The sequence below is a fragment of the Guillardia theta genome (assembly GCF_000315625.1).
Source record: "Guillardia theta CCMP2712 unplaced genomic scaffold GUITHscaffold_36, whole genome shotgun sequence".
NCBI classification, from domain to species: Eukaryota; class Cryptophyceae; order Pyrenomonadales; family Geminigeraceae; genus Guillardia; species Guillardia theta.
This window is the reverse complement of record NW_005434638.1, coordinates 540,429-561,600: the sequence shown is the minus strand read 5'-3', so window position 1 is coordinate 561,600 and position 21,172 is coordinate 540,429. Positions and strand designations below refer to the sequence as shown.

General features: G+C 55.0%; 6 protein-coding genes across 6 annotated transcripts; 3 read left to right on the top strand and 3 right to left on the bottom strand.

Annotated features, from left to right (window-relative positions):
* Window positions 1–1,506: 1,506 nt before the first annotated feature.
* On the bottom strand, window positions 1,507–2,463 carry GUITHDRAFT_139208 (hypothetical protein; the record flags this gene model as incomplete). The annotated part of the gene is made up of 1 exon (XM_005832228.1): window positions 1,507–2,463. The coding sequence occupies one exon, from the start codon at window positions 2,461–2,463 to the stop codon at window positions 1,507–1,509; it is 957 nt and encodes a 318-aa protein (XP_005832285.1).
* A 429-nt stretch (window positions 2,464–2,892) lies between these two features.
* GUITHDRAFT_152789 (hypothetical protein) lies at window positions 2,893–3,898 on the bottom strand (the record flags this gene model as incomplete). Its single annotated transcript, XM_005832227.1, has 3 exons — window positions 3,774–3,898; window positions 3,214–3,603; window positions 2,893–3,178 (listed from the first exon to the last, which is right to left on the bottom strand). Coding segments are annotated over exons 1-3 (774 nt in total), but the record flags the coding sequence as incomplete, so codon positions are not given.
* A 1,146-nt stretch (window positions 3,899–5,044) lies between these two features.
* Window positions 5,045–7,691, top strand: GUITHDRAFT_157889 (hypothetical protein; the record flags this gene model as incomplete). The annotated part of the gene is made up of 7 exons (XM_005832226.1): window positions 5,045–5,454; window positions 5,627–6,056; window positions 6,218–6,282; window positions 6,504–6,563; window positions 6,777–6,983; window positions 7,195–7,298; window positions 7,618–7,691. The coding sequence occupies 7 exons, from the start codon at window positions 5,045–5,047 to the stop codon at window positions 7,689–7,691; spliced, it is 1,350 nt and encodes a 449-aa protein (XP_005832283.1).
* Window positions 7,692–11,462: 3,771 nt separating this feature from the next.
* GUITHDRAFT_139206 (hypothetical protein) lies at window positions 11,463–12,110 on the top strand (the record flags this gene model as incomplete). Its single annotated transcript, XM_005832225.1, has 5 exons — window positions 11,463–11,480; window positions 11,523–11,591; window positions 11,633–11,857; window positions 11,911–11,966; window positions 12,014–12,110. The coding sequence occupies 5 exons, from the start codon at window positions 11,463–11,465 to the stop codon at window positions 12,108–12,110; spliced, it is 465 nt and encodes a 154-aa protein (XP_005832282.1).
* Window positions 12,111–12,604: 494 nt separating this feature from the next.
* On the bottom strand, window positions 12,605–16,306 carry GUITHDRAFT_139205 (hypothetical protein; the record flags this gene model as incomplete). Its single annotated transcript, XM_005832224.1, has 15 exons — window positions 12,605–12,622; window positions 12,670–12,726; window positions 12,817–12,965; window positions 13,024–13,101; window positions 13,150–13,278; window positions 13,651–13,711; window positions 13,756–13,917; window positions 13,961–14,000; window positions 14,047–14,153; window positions 14,192–14,224; window positions 14,301–14,369; window positions 14,414–14,491; window positions 14,551–15,063; window positions 15,107–15,485; window positions 15,813–16,306. 15 exons carry the CDS (start codon window positions 16,304–16,306, stop codon window positions 12,605–12,607), a joined length of 2,367 nt encoding a protein of 788 aa, XP_005832281.1.
* A 454-nt stretch (window positions 16,307–16,760) lies between these two features.
* Window positions 16,761–21,141, top strand: GUITHDRAFT_163367 (hypothetical protein; the record flags this gene model as incomplete). Its single annotated transcript, XM_005832223.1, has 8 exons — window positions 16,761–16,815; window positions 16,868–19,684; window positions 19,921–20,193; window positions 20,257–20,361; window positions 20,419–20,517; window positions 20,693–20,755; window positions 20,838–20,912; window positions 21,077–21,141. Coding segments are annotated over exons 1-8 (3,519 nt in total), but the record flags the coding sequence as incomplete, so codon positions are not given.
* Window positions 21,142–21,172: the final 31 nt, after the last annotated feature.

The window sequence follows — 21,172 nt, the reverse complement described above, 5'->3', positions numbered from 1 at the left end:
CGTCTCCGTTTTGCTGCCACAATGAAAAGCAATGTTCTTGAGAATGTCTTGAGGCTCAGACCAACTGCTGATCATCATGACCACTCCTCCAAAAGACTCCAACGTACCACCATCTCGCTTCCACGCATCCACGGCTGTTGAGTCATTCTTAAAAGACTGCTGCTTATAGATCTCCTGTAAGACTAACAGCGCAGATTTGTCCTCTCCAAAAGGCCGTCCATTGCCTGCACATATGGCCGGAGTCAATGGGTCAACATGAGCTGGTGCAAATCTGGTCGTTATCTCATAAAGTGATGTAGATTTCAAAGTAATCTTGTCTGGGTTTGATGCTTCTCTTGCCAGTGTTACTATGCAGCTATCATCCCCTCTTGTTGGTGGGTTGCCCGGCCAAATATTTAGCAAGGCAAAGCTCGTCGACAGGTGCACCTGAGATAAAGATTCGTGGGCTGCAATCTGAAACATACAGTATAAAGAAGCTTTGCTGAAGCTACTTTTTACCGCCTTGACCGTCTCCAATATTGGAGAAGCAAACTTACGTAGAGCATGGGCAGGTTCATAGCTTTCAGTTGCTTTTGCCATGGCTTCAACCATGAACAATCTGCAAAGCCATGGATTCACATTATCCAGCAAAACAGAGGCTTCTTTCTCCCCAAAGATCCTTTCGAGGCATGCCAAGTGATCATGCGATGGAGGAATGATAGGAGGAAGAGCTCGATGTGTGACGCAGAGTAGCTTCTCTTCACCATCCCGACTGTCTGGCGATCTTTGAGCTGCGTCGTTAAAGTTCATGATTAGAGTATTCGTTCCCAGCATCATACAATGTATCCTGGCATTCCGCAAGATTCGCTTCAACAGTACCAACCTGCCGATTGGATATAGGATGTGACACTCTTCTCTATGTGAGGGGATGGCCTCGTCTAATAAAACCCACAGATTCCGCTGCCAGCTCTTCGCTTGTTCGACAGTGACAGGTTTAACCTCCTCTGTCTGATTCAGAAGAAACCCCAGCACTCCGAGTACATGCCACCCTTGACTTCGCTTCATACTGATGTTGATAGCAACAAGCGCGGCAGCCTCCCCCTGGTTCGAGGTATACTCCCCAATACAATTCCACAAGTCAATGTCCAAAGCACGGTTGATAAGATTTGTTATCTCGGACACCTCCTGGTAGATGAGCTGTGTATGTTTGTGGCCAAACAAGAAGTACAAACATGTATCAGGGTTGCGAACAAAATAATCCGCAGCACACATGGATTTTCCACTTCCTGAACACGCCTCCAACAAGCAGGTGTAAGGACCCTCATCCTTGGTCTTACTCATACTCACCACTCTGTCAATCGGATTCAATGAGCTGAAAACCTCGGTCGGTGTTCGATTGCCGGACTCCAAATGTTGTTCTGCGCTCAGCCGATTGCGCAGGAACTCCTTCAGATTTGTAACTGCACGGTCCTTCATACTTTTCTTGGCAAGAGCACGTAAACCTGTAAACAGCCATCAGCCGTGCATCTACACTCCATCCAAGTAATTGCCTTCAAAAGCAAATATAGGAGAAATGCTTGCCCGGAGAATTCGGCTTCGATCTTGTGCTTGAGTGAGTCCCTGCTCCGCCCCTGCTATCTCGACCGGGTTCCCCCTGGCCCTGGCTGCATCAAGCCTCGCCTGGGCCATTCCTTCTACTGTCGCGGCTTTTGCCTGGGCCAGGTCCTGCTCCGCCCCTGCTATCTCGACCGGGTCCCCCTTGGCCCTGGCTGCATCAAGCCTCGCCTGGGCCAGGTCCTGCTCCGCCCCTGCTATCTCGACCGCGTTCCCCTTGGCCCTGGCTGCATCAAGCCTCGCCTGGGCCAGGTCCTGCTCCGCCCCTGCTATCTCGACCGGGTTCCCCCTGGCCCTGGCTGCATCAAGCCTCGCCTGGGCCATTCCTTCTACTGTCGCGGCTTTTGCCTGGGCCAGGTCCTGCTCCGCCCCTGCTATCTCGACCGGGTCCCCCCTGGCCCTGGCTGCATCAAGCCTCGCCTGGGCCATTCCTTCTACTGTCGCGGCTTTTGCCTGGGCCAGGTCCTGCTCCGCCCCTGCTATCTCGACCGGGTTCCCCCTGGCCCTGGCTGCATCAAGCCTCGCCTGGGCCAGGTCCTGCTCCGCCCCTGCTATCTCGACCGGGTTCCCCCTGGCCCTGGCTGCATCAAGCCTCATCTCAGCTACCTCGCGTTCGGCCACCACTATTTCTTCGCGAGTCCCCTTTCTCCGAATGTCTCTCAACGCCTTTCTAGCTTCAACGTACTCTTGATCCAGTCTCTGCAAATTAATCCATTGGTTATCTGATGAGATGTTTTTTCCCCAAAGGTTGAGAAGCTTGCAGTGTGCAGATGACCGCAAGGAAGGTTCATACAAGATTTGTGAACGGTATTGATGCACAAGGCAGCGAGTCAACCGACCGCTTCCCCGCAAACATCCAAGCACTTGCATCTGCAAAAAAGTAAATGGTGGGTTCCGTTCTTACAACATGTACATGCAAAGATCTTCTCTGCTCAATCTGCATAGCTTCTCCCGATCATTCAATCCATCCCCCCCTTCCCCCCCCCCCCCCTACCCTCCCTCCCTCCCTCCCTCCCTCCCTCCCTCCCTCCCTCCCTCCCTCCCTCCCTCCCTCTGCATTCATGCGAAAACTCTATATTTATGATTGACTGAAAAAGAAGGGCAAACCGGAGCAAACAAAAGGAGGGGGAGGATAAAGCCTGCAAACCCGCCTCAATAAAAGACTAGAAAACGAAAAAGGCAGCAAAAACCGCTACTCCAACCACGCAAGCGACGGCATGCACGACAAGCATGGGAACAAGGATCAGGACAAAGAGCAGTAGCGCAAGGCCCCTGCGAGGAGGACGGCAAGACCCATACGAGAGCGGTCTGCCGAAACAGGCGAGCACGCAAACGATGAAAGCCAGGGTCCCCATACACCGCCTCCTGAGCGCATCCATCCCACTCCGCTGTCAGCGTAGCTCCATGGTGATTCGCCAGGTACCAGAGAAACCGCAAAGCGTCAGCATGAAGAAGACCATCCGTACCTGCAGTGAAGGGAAGAAAGGCCTTCGGCGGGTGATGGGTGCCATAACTGGCGCGATGATCCGAAATCTTCTGTTGGGCGGGGCCGGAGAGCGCAGAAAGTCCGACGGGGCTGCCGCTGCTGTTGTAGGGGTGTGTCATCGTGAAGTCCAGAACCAGCCCATTCCAGGTGTCGTGAAGTCCAGAAGCCAGAGGTCGCCCATGTGTCTGTTGGTGGGGCCGTGCTGAGGGACGTGGGTCCGGGTTTGTCGCAGTCCCTGTTGATGGAGCTTGGTGACAATGCCCGCTTCCACACAAATGTCGCGAAGAACCACAGTACACTGCTCATGTGCGGTGGTCCATAGAGCTGCGCGATGACGACAATTGGCCAAATGCGAGACACTGCTTCCCGCCGAGGGGTCGAGAGCTGTAGCACAACGATCACAGGTGGGAGGCAGCCGAGCCGGAGGTAGGCCATGGAGGAAGCGATCGACTCCTCGTGCGAGGTGGATGGGACACTGGTTGGAAGGATGACTGTTCGTGGCCTCCTGCAATCGCCGCTGGGGGCTCTGGGTCTTGCGAAGGAGGGCTCCAGGGGGAATGGACTAGAAGGCGGACTTGCGGACTCGGGGGGATAGAGCTCCACAGTGTAGCTGCTATGAGCCCGGAGAAGGGCTGCCTGAACTTGGGATAGATGCGCCCGCCGCTCAAGATGAGGGGGAAAAGTCTGCATCAACCGTCCAGTGACTGAGCGCTTGGGGGGGAAGGAATGGAGGTCCGCCCGCGAGTTGAAAGAGCGCTGGAGATGGGATCGAATTGTGCAGGCGTGCGTCATCCAGGTCACTGGGGTCAATATACTGCGGTATCAAGTTTCCTTCTAAAATCAGTCAATAATTTGTACCATGACCTTATCTTTTAAAGTTTTATTCTCTTTTTAATTCATTTTTGGAAGTGTTGGATTAGCAGTGAACCTGAAATGCTTGCGCAGAACGAGCGCTTGCAAGGTGTGTGAGATGTTAGCTTATGCTGTTGTAGTTGATGTTGCAAGCAAGTACAAGCAGGATGGAGAACAGCTTTATGCACATGAGGTGTTGCAATTACATTACTCATGTTCTAATTACAATGAACACATGAACAAAGTTAAGATGCACATTAAACCCGGTCACCATCACATGTACTGAATATCTGTTGCTAAACTTCATCCACACACCTCAGCTCAACTGCTTCTACTCAGATCCGTTGTGAGGGTGTCAGACACGGTTCTTTCACGAATCCAGGATGAATATGAAGCTTGCCTTGCTGGACTCCATGAGAAGGCGGTATCCATTTGTGTTGCTAAATCTTGTCAATCATGATTAGGATTAGCTCCTGGTACAAATGTTTTAGTCAAACCGCTACTCAACCACGCAAGCGACGGCAGGCAAGACAAGCAGGGGAACAAGGATCAGGACAAAGAGCAGTAGCGCAAGGCCCCTGCGAAGAGGACGGCAAGACCCATGCGAGAGCGATCGTGAAGTCCAGAAGCCAGAGGTCGCCCATGTGTATGTTGGTGGGGCCTCTCTTCCTCCTCTCCACCTCCATCTACCCACCCGCCTCCCTGTTGCCACCTCTCCTCTCCCACTTGTCAGAGACAGCTAGAAGAACGAGTCCTTCCAAACCTGCATCGACCTCCCCCCCTCGGAAGTGTGCGTCTCGTTCTTCACCTCCTCAACGCCTCATGCCAGGGCATGTCTGGCTTCTATGAACTGCATCCAGCTGCATGAACAGTCACAAGTGACTGAGGACGGACATGCGAGTTGCTAGGCATCCCCTCTCCTTCCTCGCCTTCCTCCTCCTCCTTAACCTAGCGGGAGCGGGAAGGAATCTCCATGACAGGAAGGACGTTCATGAGACTCGACCGGACCCTCTCGCCAAGTTGTTGAGAGACCTGAAGGATTCGTTCACTCCGGCTGCTGCTCCTCCCGGAAGCGAGCAGGAGCTGGATCAGTTGCGGAAGAGAGTGAAGAGGATGTTCTACCATGCATACGACAACTACATAATGCATGCCTTCCCGCATGACGAGCTTCTCCCGCTCTCCTGCAGCTTCATCGACAACTTCGGCTCCTACGCGCTCACGCTCGTGGATTCTTTAGACATGCTGGCTGTGCTCGGGAACAGGACGGAGTTTGCGAGAGCGGTGGGGCTGCTGAAGAAGCATCTCTCCTTCGACAAGGACGTTCAGGTGTCTGTCTTCGAAACAAACATCCGCGTGCTCGGCGGACTTCTTTCCTCTCACCTCCTCGCTCGAGATCCGAAGCTGAAGCTCATGGACGACTACGACGGCTTCCTGCTCAAGAAGGCTCTCGAGCTCGGGGAACGCCTCCTCCCCGCCTTTGACACTCCGACGGGCATTCCTTACGGTACCATCAACCTCAGAAGGTGAGGAGGGGCAGGATGAACGTGCCTGTACCAGCCCTCAACGCTCCTCTCACCTAACTCATGCGCTGAATATGTGTCCTTGCCCTCCCTCCCTCCCTCCCTCCCTCCCTCCCTCCCTCCCTCCCTCTCTCCCTCCTGCTCGGGCACCTCCAGCGTCTGACGTGTCCTGCAGCGGGGTTGCCGTGGGGGAGACGACCATCACGTCCTCAGCATGCGCTGGGACTCTCATGCTGGAGTTCGGCATGCTGTCAAGGCTGTCAGGACGCGGGGAGTTTGAGCGGGTGGCAAAGAGGTCCCTGCTAGCCCTGTGGTCAAGGAGATCGAGCATGGGTTTGATCGGAGCGCATCTTGACATCATGACGGGGCAGTGGACGCACAAGGACAGCGGGGTGGGAACGTCAATCGACTCTTTCTACGAGTACTTGATCAAGAGCTACATCCTCTACGGGGAGGACGAGTTTCTGTTCCTCTTCCAGCAGGCGTACCATTCCGCCAAGGCGCTCCTGGCGAAGTCGCCATGGTACGTGGACGTGAACATGGAGTCGGCACAGCTCGTGTGGCCAATCTACAACAGCCTGCAGTCGTTCTGGCCGGCCATCGAGGTGTGTGGGAGGAGAGGGAGCGGGGACGCGGAGTTGAAAGGGAGGAGGACGTGGTGCGTAGCATGAGCAGGGAGGGGAAGGGAAGGGTAGCGAGGAGAACAAGAGGACGAGGGGGTTGGCGGCGGGTGAAAATGAAAGTTCGTGCTGATTGACGTGAGCAGGTCATTGCTGGCAACTTGAAGGACGCGAGCGAGACGCATTCAGCTTTTTATGGTGTATGGAGGAGGTGAATGAGAAACTCAGAACAGCAAGAAGGAGGGAGGGGGAGAGGGAGGGGAGAGGGAGGGGAGAGGGAGGGGAGAGGGAGAAGAGAGGAAGGGGGAGAGGAAGGGGGAGAGGGAGGGGAGAGGGAGGGGAGGGGAGGGTATCTAAGGGTGGAAGATGGGGAGGCAGAAAGGAAGACTGGGAAACTACAAGGAAGAGGAGATAATGTTCTTCTGTTCTCAGGTATGGATACACTCCTGAAGGTTACAACCTGGCCGATGGACGGGTACAACAAGGACAGAGGTAGCTGCTACCATGCCACGAAGTTGAATGAGAGAATGACTGTCCCTTCTTCTTCCCTCCCCTTCTTCTCCCCTCTCCTCATCCTGTTGCCAAACCTGTCTCCTCCTCCATGTCCTCTCCTGCCTCCTCCTGCCACTCTCCCTCCTCCTCCTCCTGCTTCACCTCCTCCTCCTCCTCCTGCTTCACCTCCTCCTCCTCCTGCTTCCCGTCCAGGTCATATCCTCTTCGTCCTGAGCTCATCGAGAGCACCATGTACCTCTACCAGGCTACGCGCGATCCCCACTATGTACAGGTGGGACGAGACATCCTCTCCTCCCTCGAGCAGACGCGCGTCCCTTGTGGTCACGCAGCGATCGAGGATGTGGAAACTCACTTACTGCAAGATAAGATGGATTCCTTCTTCCTCTCCGAGACCCTCAAGTACTGCTCCCTCCCTCCCTCCCTCCCTCCCTCCCTCCCTCCCTCCCTCCCTCCCTCCTCCCTGCATCTCTCCCTCCCTCCCTCCCTCCCTCACTCGCTGACTCTTTCCTTACCCTCCTCCTTCCCTGCTCTCCTCTCCCTTGCTCCCTTCCTCCATCCATTCTCCTTCAACCTGGTCTTCGCCTCCTCACATCATGCCCCCTTGTTGCAGATATCTTTACCTTCTCTTCACTCCTCGTCACTGGGCTCTCAACGGCTCCTTCGTCTTCTCAACTGAAGGGCATCCTCTCCCGCTGCAACAATTGCCTGGCGATCGTTTCACTTCCTCTGCCGGATTTTCCTCCCTCCCAAAGTTTCCGAATCCTTTTTACGATCATCATCATCAGCAGCAGCAGCACCACCACCATCACCAGCATGGACGAGATGACGAGCAGAGTCAGGATGGGGAGAGTTCATGCCAGACGATATCGATGAAGGAGGAGGAGCTTCATGCTGTTCAAAACGAGTCATCGGACGTCACCGACGGCCTTTACGACTGCACGTTGCCAAGGCCCACCCTCTGCCTTGACCGCAACGCGTCCATGGTGAGATGCTGCGATGGGATCCTGACTTGACCCTGACGCTGAGAGTGAAGGCCCTGGAGGAGCTACAGCAGGCGAAGCAGATGCTGGGGAGGTAGGAGAGAAGAGCGTCCTGGCTCCTGCGTGAAGGATTCTGACTGTTTCCTTGCTGCCTGTCAGTTGTGCCTCGTTGCAAGCGTCTCTCAAGTACTCCCATCTCGACTTGGAGTTTCAGAACGCAAGAGACACGTTCGAGGTGCTCTGCGAACAACATCCTGTCTTTCACGTTCCTCCTTGCTCTCTCCACGTTCATCCCACTGCTCTACCTGGCCTTCCCCTTGCTCTGACTCTGTCCCTCTTCCCCCAGACTCCAATCGACCAGGAGCGAGTCGGTACAAGCCTGCAGGTCGGTGCGCTCCTCTTCCTCCGCCACCTCACCTCGCTCCTGCAGCATCTGTTTCAGAAGCGCGAGAGACGTCGATTGGGTCTGCTGCCAGCCTGGAGGGATCGGCACGCAATGCAAGAGATCATCGGGACTCAGACCAACACCTTCAACGTCCAGGTGCGGGTTAGCAGACAGAGGGCAGAGGGCAGAGGGTGTGAGTGTTCAAGGAGGAGGAGGATGAGGAGAGGGAGGGGAGGGAGGAGGAGACGAAGGGAGAGGGAGGAGGAGGAGGAGAGGGAGGAGGAGGAGAGGGAGGAGGGGGAGAGGGAGGAGGGGGAGACAGCTATACAGGCTCAGGATAATGTGATCTTTTTGCTATTTAGATACAACTGCCGGCGGGAGGTATGGGAAACATCTGGGAGACCATAGGGGCTATGAAACAGGTACTGCCCTCCCCTCCCTCCCGTTTGTTATCTAACCTTTTCTCCTCCTCCTTCTCCTCCTTATCTGCTCAGAAAATCGAAGAAGCTCTCGGGAACGTTAACACAGGCCAGGTGGATCAAGCAAACCCAAACTCCCCGCATATCCCTCTGCCATCCCATGCTTTCATTGATCTATTCAGTAGTCTCCTTCCTCTGCTCACTTTCCATCCTCTCCCAACCCTCCATCGCCATCAAAACTTTCTCCCCGCTGCACCCCGTTCTCTTCTTCGGCCTCACCCTTTTTGAGAGCTTCCACCATGCTCTCTCCTCCCAGGCATCCTCCTCCTCTTTTCCATCCTCCTCTCCTCACTTCCTCCCGCATCCACATCGTTGCCTTACATCCTCTACCGCAGCTCAAAATCTCAGGGTTTCAGTTCCGTACCAACCAGGTCCAGCCAGGGGCCGGAGGGCAGGCGGTGGCGGCACAGAGCATGCAGCCGATGCAGATGCTTCCTGTCACCTCCTTCGAGGACATCGGGAAGCTCCTGGGGCAGATGCAGCAGGCCCAACAGCACGCGGCCCCGGCCCTTCCAGTGCGAGCTGGGAATGTTTCTGCTCGCTGCATGGGATATAGCAGCTCCCAACTGCCTGCGGTGAGCCATGACCGCATGCTTCGTCCGCTGCTGACTGTCAAGTTGACGGCAGGAGGAAATTTGTGTGAGCGAGGACGAGGCGGAGGGAATTTACTCTGCCCTCGGTGGACGTCAGGAGGCGGCAGAATCCTCCTCTCCAGCGCTTGATTTTCAATCCTCCGGGGAAGCAGCGGAAGCAGTGACGATCGGAGGGGCATCGATGCAGTCCCAGGAGCAAGAGGAGCAAGAGGAGCAAGAGGAGGAGAGATACATGGAGCGCGATGAACATGAGAGGGAAAGTAAGAGAGCGAGGCATCTTGCTAACTCGTTGCCTTCCTGACATGTCCTTGTTAGTGGATGAATCGCAGAAGGAAGTGCAGAAGCTGTACGACCTGTACGACCAGGACCAGAACCTCCGTCTCTCCCATTCGGAGCTCCACACGATGCTGCATTCCTCCTTCGGTCAGAGACTCTGCTCGTGCCTCTCAACCCTTGTGACTCTGTTCCTGCAGGGAGCCGAATGGTCGACTCCTTGCGGATCCTCAAGACTTGGGATCTCGACCAGGACTACACTCTCTCCCGCAAGGAAGTGGCGAGGTAAGAGCTCAACGCTCGCTCCTTCCAGCAGCAGCTGACCAGACTGTGAACAGGTGGTACGTGTCTTACAAGGAACACGGCTTCTCAGATCCGTTTCGAGCTAGCCCCAACAATGCTACCTTCCCCTCGATGGGGTAAACGCTCTAACACCTTCGAAAACTTCATCTACAATTTCAATTTCATTTCCATCTTCATTTCCATCTTCATCGTCATCTCCTTTCTCCTCCTGAGATGGTTGGCAGTTTTTCGAGTGTTCACATGCCGCTGGAAGTCTTTTATTTCGACGAGAAGACTGTCGCTGAAACTTACAAGGTAAAACTTGTTGATGTTGAAAATTCATCATTAGCCTCACTCGTTTGCAAGATATTGAGTGGCGAAGATGCTAGGACAGGCATTTCAAACAGCTGACCTCTATGTAATTCTTCTCTGGGATATTTTTAACAGTTACAACTGGATTCTCTCAAAGTTGTTGTGACTGTAGAAATCAAATTTGATTGCTTCCGATTCTCTAAATGAGCTGCCACTTCCCTCTGATAACTCAATAGACGAAGATTGCAGTGTGAAGATTGCAGTGTCTCAGGTACACTCATAATCCACAAAGGTTTCGGACATCATTAAGTCATCAAGTCCTCTTCCATGAGATGTTTATTGACAACCACTGGAAACGCAAATAGTCGACACAATTGTACGTGTGCAAGGGGAGAGATAAGTTAAAGGTGACGTGGGAAAATGGTGAAATCAATGGTGAAAAAAAGTTGAATAGATGTTGTGAATTCAAATCTAAGGTGAAAGTTTCAGCATAATTGTTGCTCTTTCGATCTCATGTTCTCACATGTTCGAAAAGCTCGTGCAAACTTCTCACTTGTATTCTTGTGTGTTTCTGGCGATCGACCTCTCTCCTGCTCTATCTCTCTCCTGCTCTACCTCTCATCTGCTCTATCTCTCTCCTGCTCTACCTCTCTCCTGCTCTACCTCTCTCCTGCTCTACCTCTCATCTGCTCTATCTCTCTCCTGCTCTACCTCTCTCCTGCTCTACCTCTCTCCTGCTCTACCTCTCTCCTGCTCTATCTCTCTCCTGCTCTACCTCTCTCCTGCTGTACTTCTCTCCTGCTGTACTTCTCTCCTGCTCTATCTCTCTCCTGCTCTACCTCTCTCCTGCTCTACCTCTCTCCTGCTGTACCTCTCATCTGCTCTACCTCTCTCCCGCTCTACCTCTCTCCTGCTCTATCTCTCCTGCTCTACCTCTTTCCCGCTCTCGTCCTACGACCTTGTATCAACTCTTGCCAGTAGGCGCGGCATTTCCAGTAACCCAAAAAAATCTTCTACTTCGAGGTAGTCCCGCGACCACCCCTGCTCCGACCACTGACTACCCCATTATTGCAGGAATAGGGGAGGTAGAGACCGGGAAGGGGGTGGGATGGGGTGGAAGAGCGGGATGCGGCAAGAAAGACAAAGATGGGAGGGCTGACGTGGCGGAGGGAGGGAGGGGAGGAGGGAGGAGGGAGGAGGGAGGAGGGAGGAGAGAGAGGAGAGAGGACAAGCAGATCGATGAACTGGAAGACTTGAAGGAGGCAGGGAGGAGAAAGATGGTCTATGGTGGGGGGATCGAACGTAGTGGAGTGGATGAAACCAAACATTTGAATGGCTACTCAACCATACGAGACACACAGTAACTGTCCTCACAATTTGATGGTCGTGTACATCGAGCAGTCAGTTAACCGAAGCAATCAGTCTGCAACGTGATATAACTCTGTGCGTCATTGGGTGCAACGGGTCAAGAATCACACCCAAATGTGAAATTTTCGTGCAGATGCAGGCTGTTTATCAGAACTCACCCAACAACATGAGTTATCAGCACATGAATTATCCGCCACAGTCACCTTATGCCCAACAGAGACAAGGTACGACCCGTCCATGTCACTCTCTGGACCTCTCCATGACAGCCAGTGGCAGTCCAGTACGTACAGAACGTGAATGTCTCACCGCAACCTGTATCCTACGTCATGTCTCAGGTAGTTGTGCCCTCCTCGTCGCCTCTGAGTCTAGATTGCAGCCCTCCCAGCAGTTCTACGAGTACTCTCCTCAGAATGTCACGACGGTGGCCCAGCCGCATGTCACGACGGTGGCCCAGCCGCAGGTGTACATGGTTGCGGACCAGTACCAGGCGCCTCCACAGGAGATGACCTACGCGGTCCAGCAAGCGCCGCAGCAGATGTCCGTCCCCAACACAGCATGGGATGACTTCAACAAGAGGAGGAACGCCGCCATCGCACGACAGGTGCCGCCAGTGACCTGACATGGCGCGCGGGCAAGAGACTGATAGGCTTCAAGGGTTTCACCACCAAGACGAGTGCCAAGGCTCCGAGCACCATGCAGTTCCCGGGGATGTGAGGAGACGTGTGAGGCTGCTGGTTAGCAAGTGACTGTCGGGCAGGAATGCGGGATACAACTCAGGTGCTATGTCGCAGGACGCCACCAACGCCTACCTGCAGAGCATCGGAGTAGCTCCTGTGGGGGCTCAGGTAGAGTGAGGAGGAGACATAGAGGGTCTGATGTTGCTTGCAGCAGCAGCAGCAGCAGCAGCAGCAGCAGCAGCTGTACCAGCAGCCCATGGGGCAGCCTCAATACGCGGACATGCAGCAGCAGAGCAGAATGATGAGCAACGGATACTTGTAGAAAGATTGACTCAGATGAGCTTCACGTCTTCACTAGTCCATGAAAACGATTAATGAAAGGGTCTAAGAAACATTATTTTTGTACACTTTGAACTGACCTGCATCTCAAGTTCACAGAGAAGAGTTTGAGAAAGGCGTACAATGATCACCTCTGCCGCAAGATCGCGAGAATACACATTTGAGGCAGGTGTGTGCCGATGGTCAAATCTTGGAGATCGTCACATTTCCATCAAAAGTCTGCTGACAACCTGATCATTCCATGTTGTTGCTCCCTTTGCATGTCCCACCTGGACCTATCAGATGGAGCACCTGACGGCAGACGAGCATAGATGGTTGTGGTGATTTCCAAGTTAACGATGGAGGAACGACTGCAGCACGTGTCACTTATCGCTGTCAAGACAGCGCATGCTCTCACCTCCCTTGATCGTCGGTTCTCGTCTAGAGAAACTTGACATCGGCGCAGCGCAGGCACCTGCCGCACATGTCAAGAAGCGGAGACGGCATCAAACTGTTGTAAGTCCATTCTCCTCTCGACGTGCAAGGCAGGTAGCAGGGTACAGACCAGGATAGTCTGGAGGAGGAAACCACGCTTAGCGTCTTCTTCCTCTCCCTCGCCGAGCTCTGATCGGAGGAGAACCACGTCAGCACTGTCGACGTCAGCAGCTCTCGCAAGCACCTGTCGATGTTCTCTCCGCCTCCTCGACTCTCGACCTGCGATGGGCTGACAAACTTCCGTCAGCCCCCACAGCAGCCCCTGCCGGCTCTCAACCCTGGTCGAGCGCTGGGATTCCGTTCTTGAAGCTTCGTTTCAGCACGAGCAATGCTTGCTTCTCCAGTCTGTCAACCCCTAGGGAAATGGAATGTCAGGGGGAACAAGAAAGTTTGAGACGATTACCTCGATCTTGGAGATTCAACGCTTCGCCTTCTCCTGGCTCTAAGTATTCTTCCAAGATGCTCTCAACCTCATTCATGTGAAGGTCTCCCAACTTGAATCTGCTGCTCTTGCTGTTGGCTACGAGCACACCTGGGACAGACGTGAACAGCAGGAGCAGGAGCAGGAGCAGGAGCAGGAGCAGGAGCAGGAGCAGGAGCAGGAGCAGGAGCAGGAGCAGGAGCAGGAGCAGGAGCAGGAGCAGGAGCAGGAGCAGGAGCAGGAGCAGGAGCAGGAGCAGGAGCAGGAGCAGGAGCAGACCTGCGGCACCTCGAACTCGTTCCCACAACCTCCCACGTTGAGACGAGTTCTGCAGGAGAGGCAATGAGGTATGAAGAGAGAGCGAGGTGAAATAGATTGCATTGCGTGCAGTCATGGCTTCCTTCTTGTCTTGCATTTTCCTCCTCATCAACTCCGCTAACAACCAACGTGACTTTCTCCCAACACGACCGAAGGGTCTCTCACCAAAGGGACGAGAGTTCTGCTGAAGAGTGTCGAAGTGGAGACTTTCCTTCATGATAGAAACCTGCACAGCTCTCACTCTCACCATCTTTATCCTGAACGCCTCACCATGCTCCTCAACGTGTCAATGTGGCCGATGCTCGATTTCCCCGTATGACTAACGACGTCCTTGCGATCGCCCTCGGCTCCCCCCTCCAGTCCTTGAACGTCTCCTTTGTCGCCCTCCCAATTTCTCTTGGTAATTCTCTTGTTCTTGACGCGACAACAGGACTGGGTGTCGTGTCAAGGACGAAGTCAGCTAGGTGGTGTATACCATAGCAGATGCCTCCAACTTTGATATACCGTCTCGCAACCTTGACATGTCAGCTCAGATGTGCACATCCGCAGTCTCGCACTCACTGTATCAAGGCATTCTGCACAAGATCTTGAGAGTTTTCCAGGTCAACCTGCACTCTCTGGCCATACTTCTCAAACACTTCAACTCCAGAAAACCGATCGAGCTCCTCCTGCAAGATTCATGACAGACGTCCTGCTCCGCTCTCACCAACCTCAACGAGACATTCTTGCATGAAACTCTCTGCGTCCACAATCAAGTTCTTCCACTGCAAGGTGACCGCAGCGTCAACTCGGAAGCCGCCCAACACACGACAGACCTGAATGCTGAGCTGCAGAGGGTCAAGATGAGTGACAATCATCGGCAAGACGGCAATCAGCTCCCAGACCTGCTGGGAAGTCATACAGCATCCCTGTCAGCCCTGCCCCTGACCTTGTCCATCATCGTCTTCACGGCATGCTGGACGCTCTTCTGCCGAACTCTGCTCATGCTCTGCAGGAGGTACGGCCTCTGCCGCATCCGTCAGGCTCCTCAAGCGTTGGGAGGTATCTCAGATCTACCAATCTGACCGCCAAGTATGCGAGCTGGTTTTCCAGCATTTCACCTCCCAGCTGCTGCTCCTGCTCGCGCCCCCTCCCGGCACCCACAAACCCCCGCAGCTCAGGATGCTGCAACTTCCCAGCTAGACTGCGCATCCTTTCCATCCTCTCCCTGCCTCTTGGCGAGTCGATTGGGCCCAGCCCTAGCGCAGCAGAGAGAGTTTGCATCTTGATCTGCAGCAGCAGCAGCCTCGTCCTCAGCCCCGTCCTGTACTCTAAGAAGCTTCTGCCGTGAGCTTCAGACACGTGCGGAAGTTCCCCCCAGAGGTACCTGAGACGCTCCAACTCGCTCAAGGATTCCAAGAATCGGTAGAAGTAAACTTGGAAGATCTCCTGGAGCGCGTGAAAGGTCGCGGGCAGCTCATGCGCGAACGGATACTCGTCCACGTAGTCTTCCGATTCCATCAGCGTCTTCTCCCAGGTGCAGGCACAAAGATGTGTTCGGAGGGCGGGCTGGGAAGACGAGCCAATCGACTTGTTCTCCTGCAGAAAGCATGAGGATGCGATTCCATTCGTGATCATGTACCGCAGAGCTCCGCACGATCATCAGGTAAGCGATTTCCGCGAGCAACTTTGCAGACTTTGAGAGTCTGTCGGTGAGGCCATGAAATCGGGCGAGGAACACGTTCTCTGCCAGCAGCTCTCCTTCCACCACCCCCTTGAATAGCGGGGACGAGTTCGCTTTGAAAAGAAAAGCGATATGAAACGATTCAAAGTATGGGAGCCGATGTTGTCTCCTCAGTCTCTCCGCCAGCGTGTCCCAAGCTCTCAAAGAAGATAAGTTGGACTGCATCGCCACAAGACTAGAGGATCCGTCGACTTCCTCACGAAGCAGAACCTTGCTCAAGTCGTGAAGGCGCTCGATAGAAATCTTCTTGGCGTACTCGTACCTTGTCAGTCTTGCCCTGGACATTCATGTGAGATGGTATAATACATCTACATGCCCCGCAGCATGGTCATCTCTGCAGTAGTGATCCAGCTCTTCTCGGTGTACCACCGACCAATTGCCACTCCTCCTCGTACATCCTCCTTCTGCCTAGATCTCTCTTCTTGTTTCAACATCATATCCTCTCACTAACTTCACAGCATCATATGTTACCTCCTCTCCATCCATCCATCCCTCCTCTCCTCTCTCTCCCTTCCCTCCCTCCCCTCCCCTCCTCTCCTCTCCTCTCCTCTCCTCTCCTCTCCTCTCCTCTCCTCTCCCCTCCCCTCCCCTCCCTCCCTCTCACCACTCACCGCACTGCAGCGCCAAGGCGCTCCTCCGCCATTGTCGGGTAGTTTTACTCAACAACACAATTAGCTTAATATCTTTTCTTTTTAGATGTAACTGTTGTAACGGGCATCGCTTGCGAAGCGTCACAGTCATCATGGCAGCAGCCGTGACTGTCACCGCCGACAACTCCTCCTCCTCCTCCTCCTCCTCTTCCTCTTCCTCTTCCTCTTCCTCCTCCTCTTCCTCTTCCTCTTCCTCGTTCTCGTTCTCGTTCTCGTTCTCGTCCTCCTCCTCCTTTTCCTCCTCGTCCTCGTCCTCATCCTCGTCCTCCTCGTCCTCCTCGTCCTCCTCGTCCTCCTCGTCCTCCTCGTCCTCCTCCTCCTCGTCCTCCTCGTCCTCCTCCTCCTCCTCCTCCTTCTCGTCCTCGTCCTCCTCGTCCTCGTCCTCTTCCTCCTCCTCCTCTTGCTCCTTCTCCTCTTGCCGCTGCTCCGTAACCTTCTCCTCCCCCATCAAATCGTCCCCACTTCCATAACCTCCTGCTGTATCACCTTTTCTGTTTCCTCCCTCCTTTGTCCCTGTGGTGATTTCCACCAGTGTTGCCTACGCATCTGATATTGCTAGCAATTCCTCTTCCTCGTCTCTTTCAATCACTTCGTTTTATCGATATGAAACCTCCATACTCCCTTTCTAACATGTTTCCTCGCCATCATCAACTCGTTCTTGCCTCTGCTTGTCTACCTTGTCGAATGTGTTCCGATCTCCAACCTTCTCGTGCAGGGTAGCTCATTTTGTTTCGAGAGAGACGATATACTGATTTTCTCACTCTCAACTCTCTTGTTCTTGTGCTGTCCCAACATCGTACTTTAGTTTTTCTTCCACTTCCTTCCAGTTTGTTCGCTATATTCTCTCTATCAATCCTTGATTGTCTTGTTGCTGTGGACTAATTTCTCTCGATCCTCAGCTTCTCTCGCCAACTCTCGGCGACTGATCTTGCAATGCCTGGTCTCAAAGCTTCGCCGGTGAGATGGAACTCATTCCGACTTCGATCAGCTGACTGACTTGTGTTCACAGAGGAGCTTGAGCCCCCTATACATTGCCGGCCCTCTAGTCCTTATCGTCGGGCTCGTTCTTGTGGTCCAGAGGCCGTCGGATCTCCCAGCTGAGCTCGACGAGAAGTTTTTGAATGAGAGGGCGGCGGAGATCGAGAAGACCCTTCACTCCCTGGAGGGAAAGCTAGCTTCAGTCAAAGGCAAGGGTTCAGCCCCTCCTTCGATCTACAGGATGCCAGGACAAGAGTGGACGGCTGAGGATGAGGAGGATTATGACAAGAAGATGGCTGAGGCGGTGGGGGAGGATGGGACAAGGCCGTACAAGGGTCTGAAGCTTCCTCCTTCGTTTCTTCCCATCTCTGACCCCAAGGTGCAAGAGTCCTATGCTCAGAACCTTGTATCCCTCCTGCGCAACATGAAGGCGGGGTATGTGGAGGAGATGCTGGAGTGGGCTGAGAGCGGCAAGTCCACTGAGAACCCTTACATCTTGCCCATCGTGGAAGGGATTGAAGCTCCTCTCATCAAGAACTTGGACGCCGAGGCTCACGAGCGCGTGAAGGAGACTGTCCGCGACGTCGGGCTGCGAAAGAACTTGAATGCTGAACAGATGAAGAAGATGCGATCCAGGCTCTTGGTGCCACTGCTCCTGAGGATAAGGGCCCGCGTTCATCATCAGGTGGAGGTCTATGTCATCTCGATGCTCAGGAGAGTCATTCTTGGCTCGTCCCTGCCTGGCTCTGGTCACTCGGGCAGCGCAAAGATGGGGATCGCCGCTCCGTTGGCTGGGGAGCAGAACAAGCCGTCCGACGACATGCAGATGGAGTACGAACTGCGTGACATCGACGGGCTCTACCAGAAGGGTGTGATTTCGAAGCGCGACTATCACGCTCAGAAGGCCAAGGTTCTGTCCGAATGGCTGGGAGTTGCGATCAAGCAGATCGGTGGAAAGTCTGCAGCCAGGAGGGCCCTGGAGGATTTCCTGTGGCCTCCTATCAAGACTGTGTCCGGCTGCCGTTGCCTCTTGCCCTTCAAATATGACGTCCCGGAGCTCAAGGACCATACCATCAAGTACGACGTCTGTACAGACATTGGGTCACCAGGGAAGGCATGGTGTGCAGTGGACCCTGCGGACGGGGAGTGTGGCAAGTTTGGATCCCCCAAGAGCTCCAGCGATCCCAAGGCCACAGTGAAGGAGGGAGGGTATGGATGGACTCACTGGGACTTCTGCATGAGCCAGCCTGCTCCTCACGATGAGAAGTTCTTGCCCTCCCCCGCTCCTAAGGTCGTCACTGAGAAGGGCTGTACCTGCAAGCTCCCCTTCGAGTTCTACCCCAGGTCGCTCGGGGGGCTGCAGAAGCTTGAGCTGTACGCCTGCACCCTACATGGCGGCCATGGCACTCACTGGTGCGCCACGGAAGGATCTTGCGGCCGCACCGGAACGCCAGAGAGCAAGTACGGCGACTCGAGACTGTCCTGGACCCATTGGGACAAGTGTGTGGGAGAACCGGCGGGCTTCTTGGCCTTGCCGCCCAAGCCAGCCACCACTGTTCAGGGATGCACGTGCAAGACGACTTGGTCGTTCGAGCCGTGGGATCTCGGGGGCAAGAGGGTCATCTACAACGGATGTGTTGATATCGACAGCCCGGGCACGGCATGGTGCGCGGTTGAAGGAGATTGCGGTACGACGTCCGCAGACCCCAAGGCAGGAACCAAGTCCGGGCAGTATGGATGGACGCACTGGGACATTTGCGATGACAAGTATCAGCCCACGGAGCTGGTGGCTGACTTGAGCAAGGGCATTGTGCCCCACCCTTTGCCTTTCGTCCGCACGGAGAGTGGCTGCTCCTGCATGTTCCCCTTCAAGATCGCCAACGCGGAAACCAACCACGAGGTGAAGGAGTTCAACACCTGCCAGAGGTTCGGCATGCATGCGGCTTGGTGCCCCGTGAATGAGCAGAGCTGCGGCAAGAAGAGCGACTTGCCGCAGGCGTACAAGGGGCCGGGAGGCTTCGGGTGGTCGAGGTGGGACAAGTGCATCGGAGAGCCTGCTGGTTTCCTGGCTCCCCTCAAGCCCAAGTTGATGACCCGCCAGGGCTGCGTGTGCAAGCAGCCGTGGGTGTTCCAGCCCTCGAGCCTCGCTGGACAGGAGGTGACGTACTTGGGCTGCACTGATATCGGCAGCCCCAACCAGGCCTGGTGCGCCATCGACCCTGTGGAGTCGCCCAACTGCGGCATCCAGAGTAACGACCCCCGCGCTAAACTGACGCCGAGGGGGTACGGGTGGGACCACTGGGACTACTGCATGGAGCAGGTGGAGTCGCACGAGCAGGGAGTGATGCCCTACCCCTCCCAGTCCGTCAGCACGTTGCAAGGCTGCAAGTGTAAGATGCCCTACACCATCACCCCCCCGGGCCTCGGCTACTCCGTTACCCTCACCACCTGCACCCGCTATGGCCAGACCAAGAGCGGCATGGAGAACTTCTGGTGGTGCCCGGTGGAGGAGTCGACGTGCGGCTACACGGGCAAGACGGCATCGGGGGAGACGATGCAGTGGGACAAGTGCGTCGGAGATCCTCCGGGATGGTTGGAGCCGGAGCCTGTGAAGACTGTCGACGGGTGCGAGTGCCTGCTCCCCTTCGAGTACTCCCCGCCTGTATTCGGCCAGAGCAGCAACCGTATCGTCTACACGTCCTGCACGGACATCTCAAGCAGCAAGGGAGGCGCCTGGTGCGCTACCAAGGGAGCCTGCGGGAAGAAGAGCAACAGCAAGATGGCGCACACGGGACCCGGAGGGTTCGGATGGACTCACTGGGACATCTGCAAGGAGCAGCCGGAGAAGGTCTGGCTTCCTCCTTCCCTCGTCCTCCTCTCTCCTTGCTACTCTTCCCCTTTTCTTTCCTCTTCCCCTTTCTCTTCCTGATCCCCTTCCTCTTCCTCTTCCTCTTCCTCTTCCTCTTCCTCTTCCTCTTCCTCTTCCTCTCTCTACTTCCATTCTCCATTCTTCACTTCACCCATTTCGTCATCCTCTTTCTCCTCTCCTCGACCACCAACTTGCACCTCTCACTCCGTGCTCAGAGGCCGCTCATAGCTGGCACCGACCAGCCGCAGCTGCCCGACGTCATCCCCAAGGTTCGCACGCAGAATGGCTGCACGTGCCGCCTGCCCTTCAAGTACGCTCCTTCCGAGCTGTGCAAGGTGAAGCCGCTGAAGGACTCGGCGTGCCAGCTGGAGGGAGGATACATGCAGCAGGGATGGTGCGTCATCTGCGATGACAAGACATACACGGAATGCACGAGGGCGGATCAGGACGCAGCATGGTGCGCGGTGGAGGGGTCTTGCGGCACCAAGGTAGACGTGCCCTGGGAAAGGAAAGAATTTCTGACCTCTTCCTCTGCTCTTCCTGCTCCGTAGAGTCAAGACGCTAAAGCGATCAACGGCCAGTATGGTTGGACACACTGGGATCTCTGCATTGGCCAGCCTGCTGGATTTCTGCCAGTCCGATCGGTTGTAGTGAAGGTGAGAGGAGGAGGTCGAGGAGGGTGGGGCAGGGCGAAGAGTTGAGGCGGGCAACAGGACCAGCGAAGCTCCTTGTCGCAGCAGCATGCATCCACGGTCACCGTAGAGAAGGTCGTGATGAAACACGGGCACAAGGCCATCGAGCGTGTAGCTGAGGTAAAGAATGCTCTCTTCCCTCCCCTCTCCTGCCTCCTGCTTTTCGTTGCTGCCATCCTCTTTCCTCCCCTTGTCCTTCTCCAACGAGCCTCCCTCATCTCGCCGTGCTCTTGTCGTCCTCCTTTCCTTCTCCTCCATCCTTTCGCCCCATTCGCTCGCTCAATCGTCTCTGCAGCAGGGGCCCATTGGGCATGAGAAAGTTGCGGCAAAGGGTCAGAAGAGACGGGGAAGAGATCAGGTGAGGAAGAGGAGGAAGTGTTAGAGGTGCTTGGTGGGGTGGTGGGGACGGTGGGGAGCAAGACGAGTGATGTTCCCTTCAGGAGATGAAGCAGCTCGAAGACGAGATGAGATCATCCCTACACACGTTAAATAAGAAGCTTCAGCAGCTCGACGAGGTTCGCCTCATCTTCCCCCTCCCCCTTTCTTCTTTCTTCCCCCTCCTCTTCTTTTGCCTCACCTCCTCTTTCTTCTTTCCCTCCCTCTCCTCTTGCTCTCCTTCATCGTCTAGTGCTGCTCTCATGCCATGTCCTCCTCGAAGTCTACTTGACTTGCTCCGCAGGAATCCGCTGCCTCGTCCTCCTCACCTCTCCTCGCCATGGCGACTTTGTGTAACCTTGTGGTGATTTCCTTCCTTCTCCTTAATCACTGAGCGAGC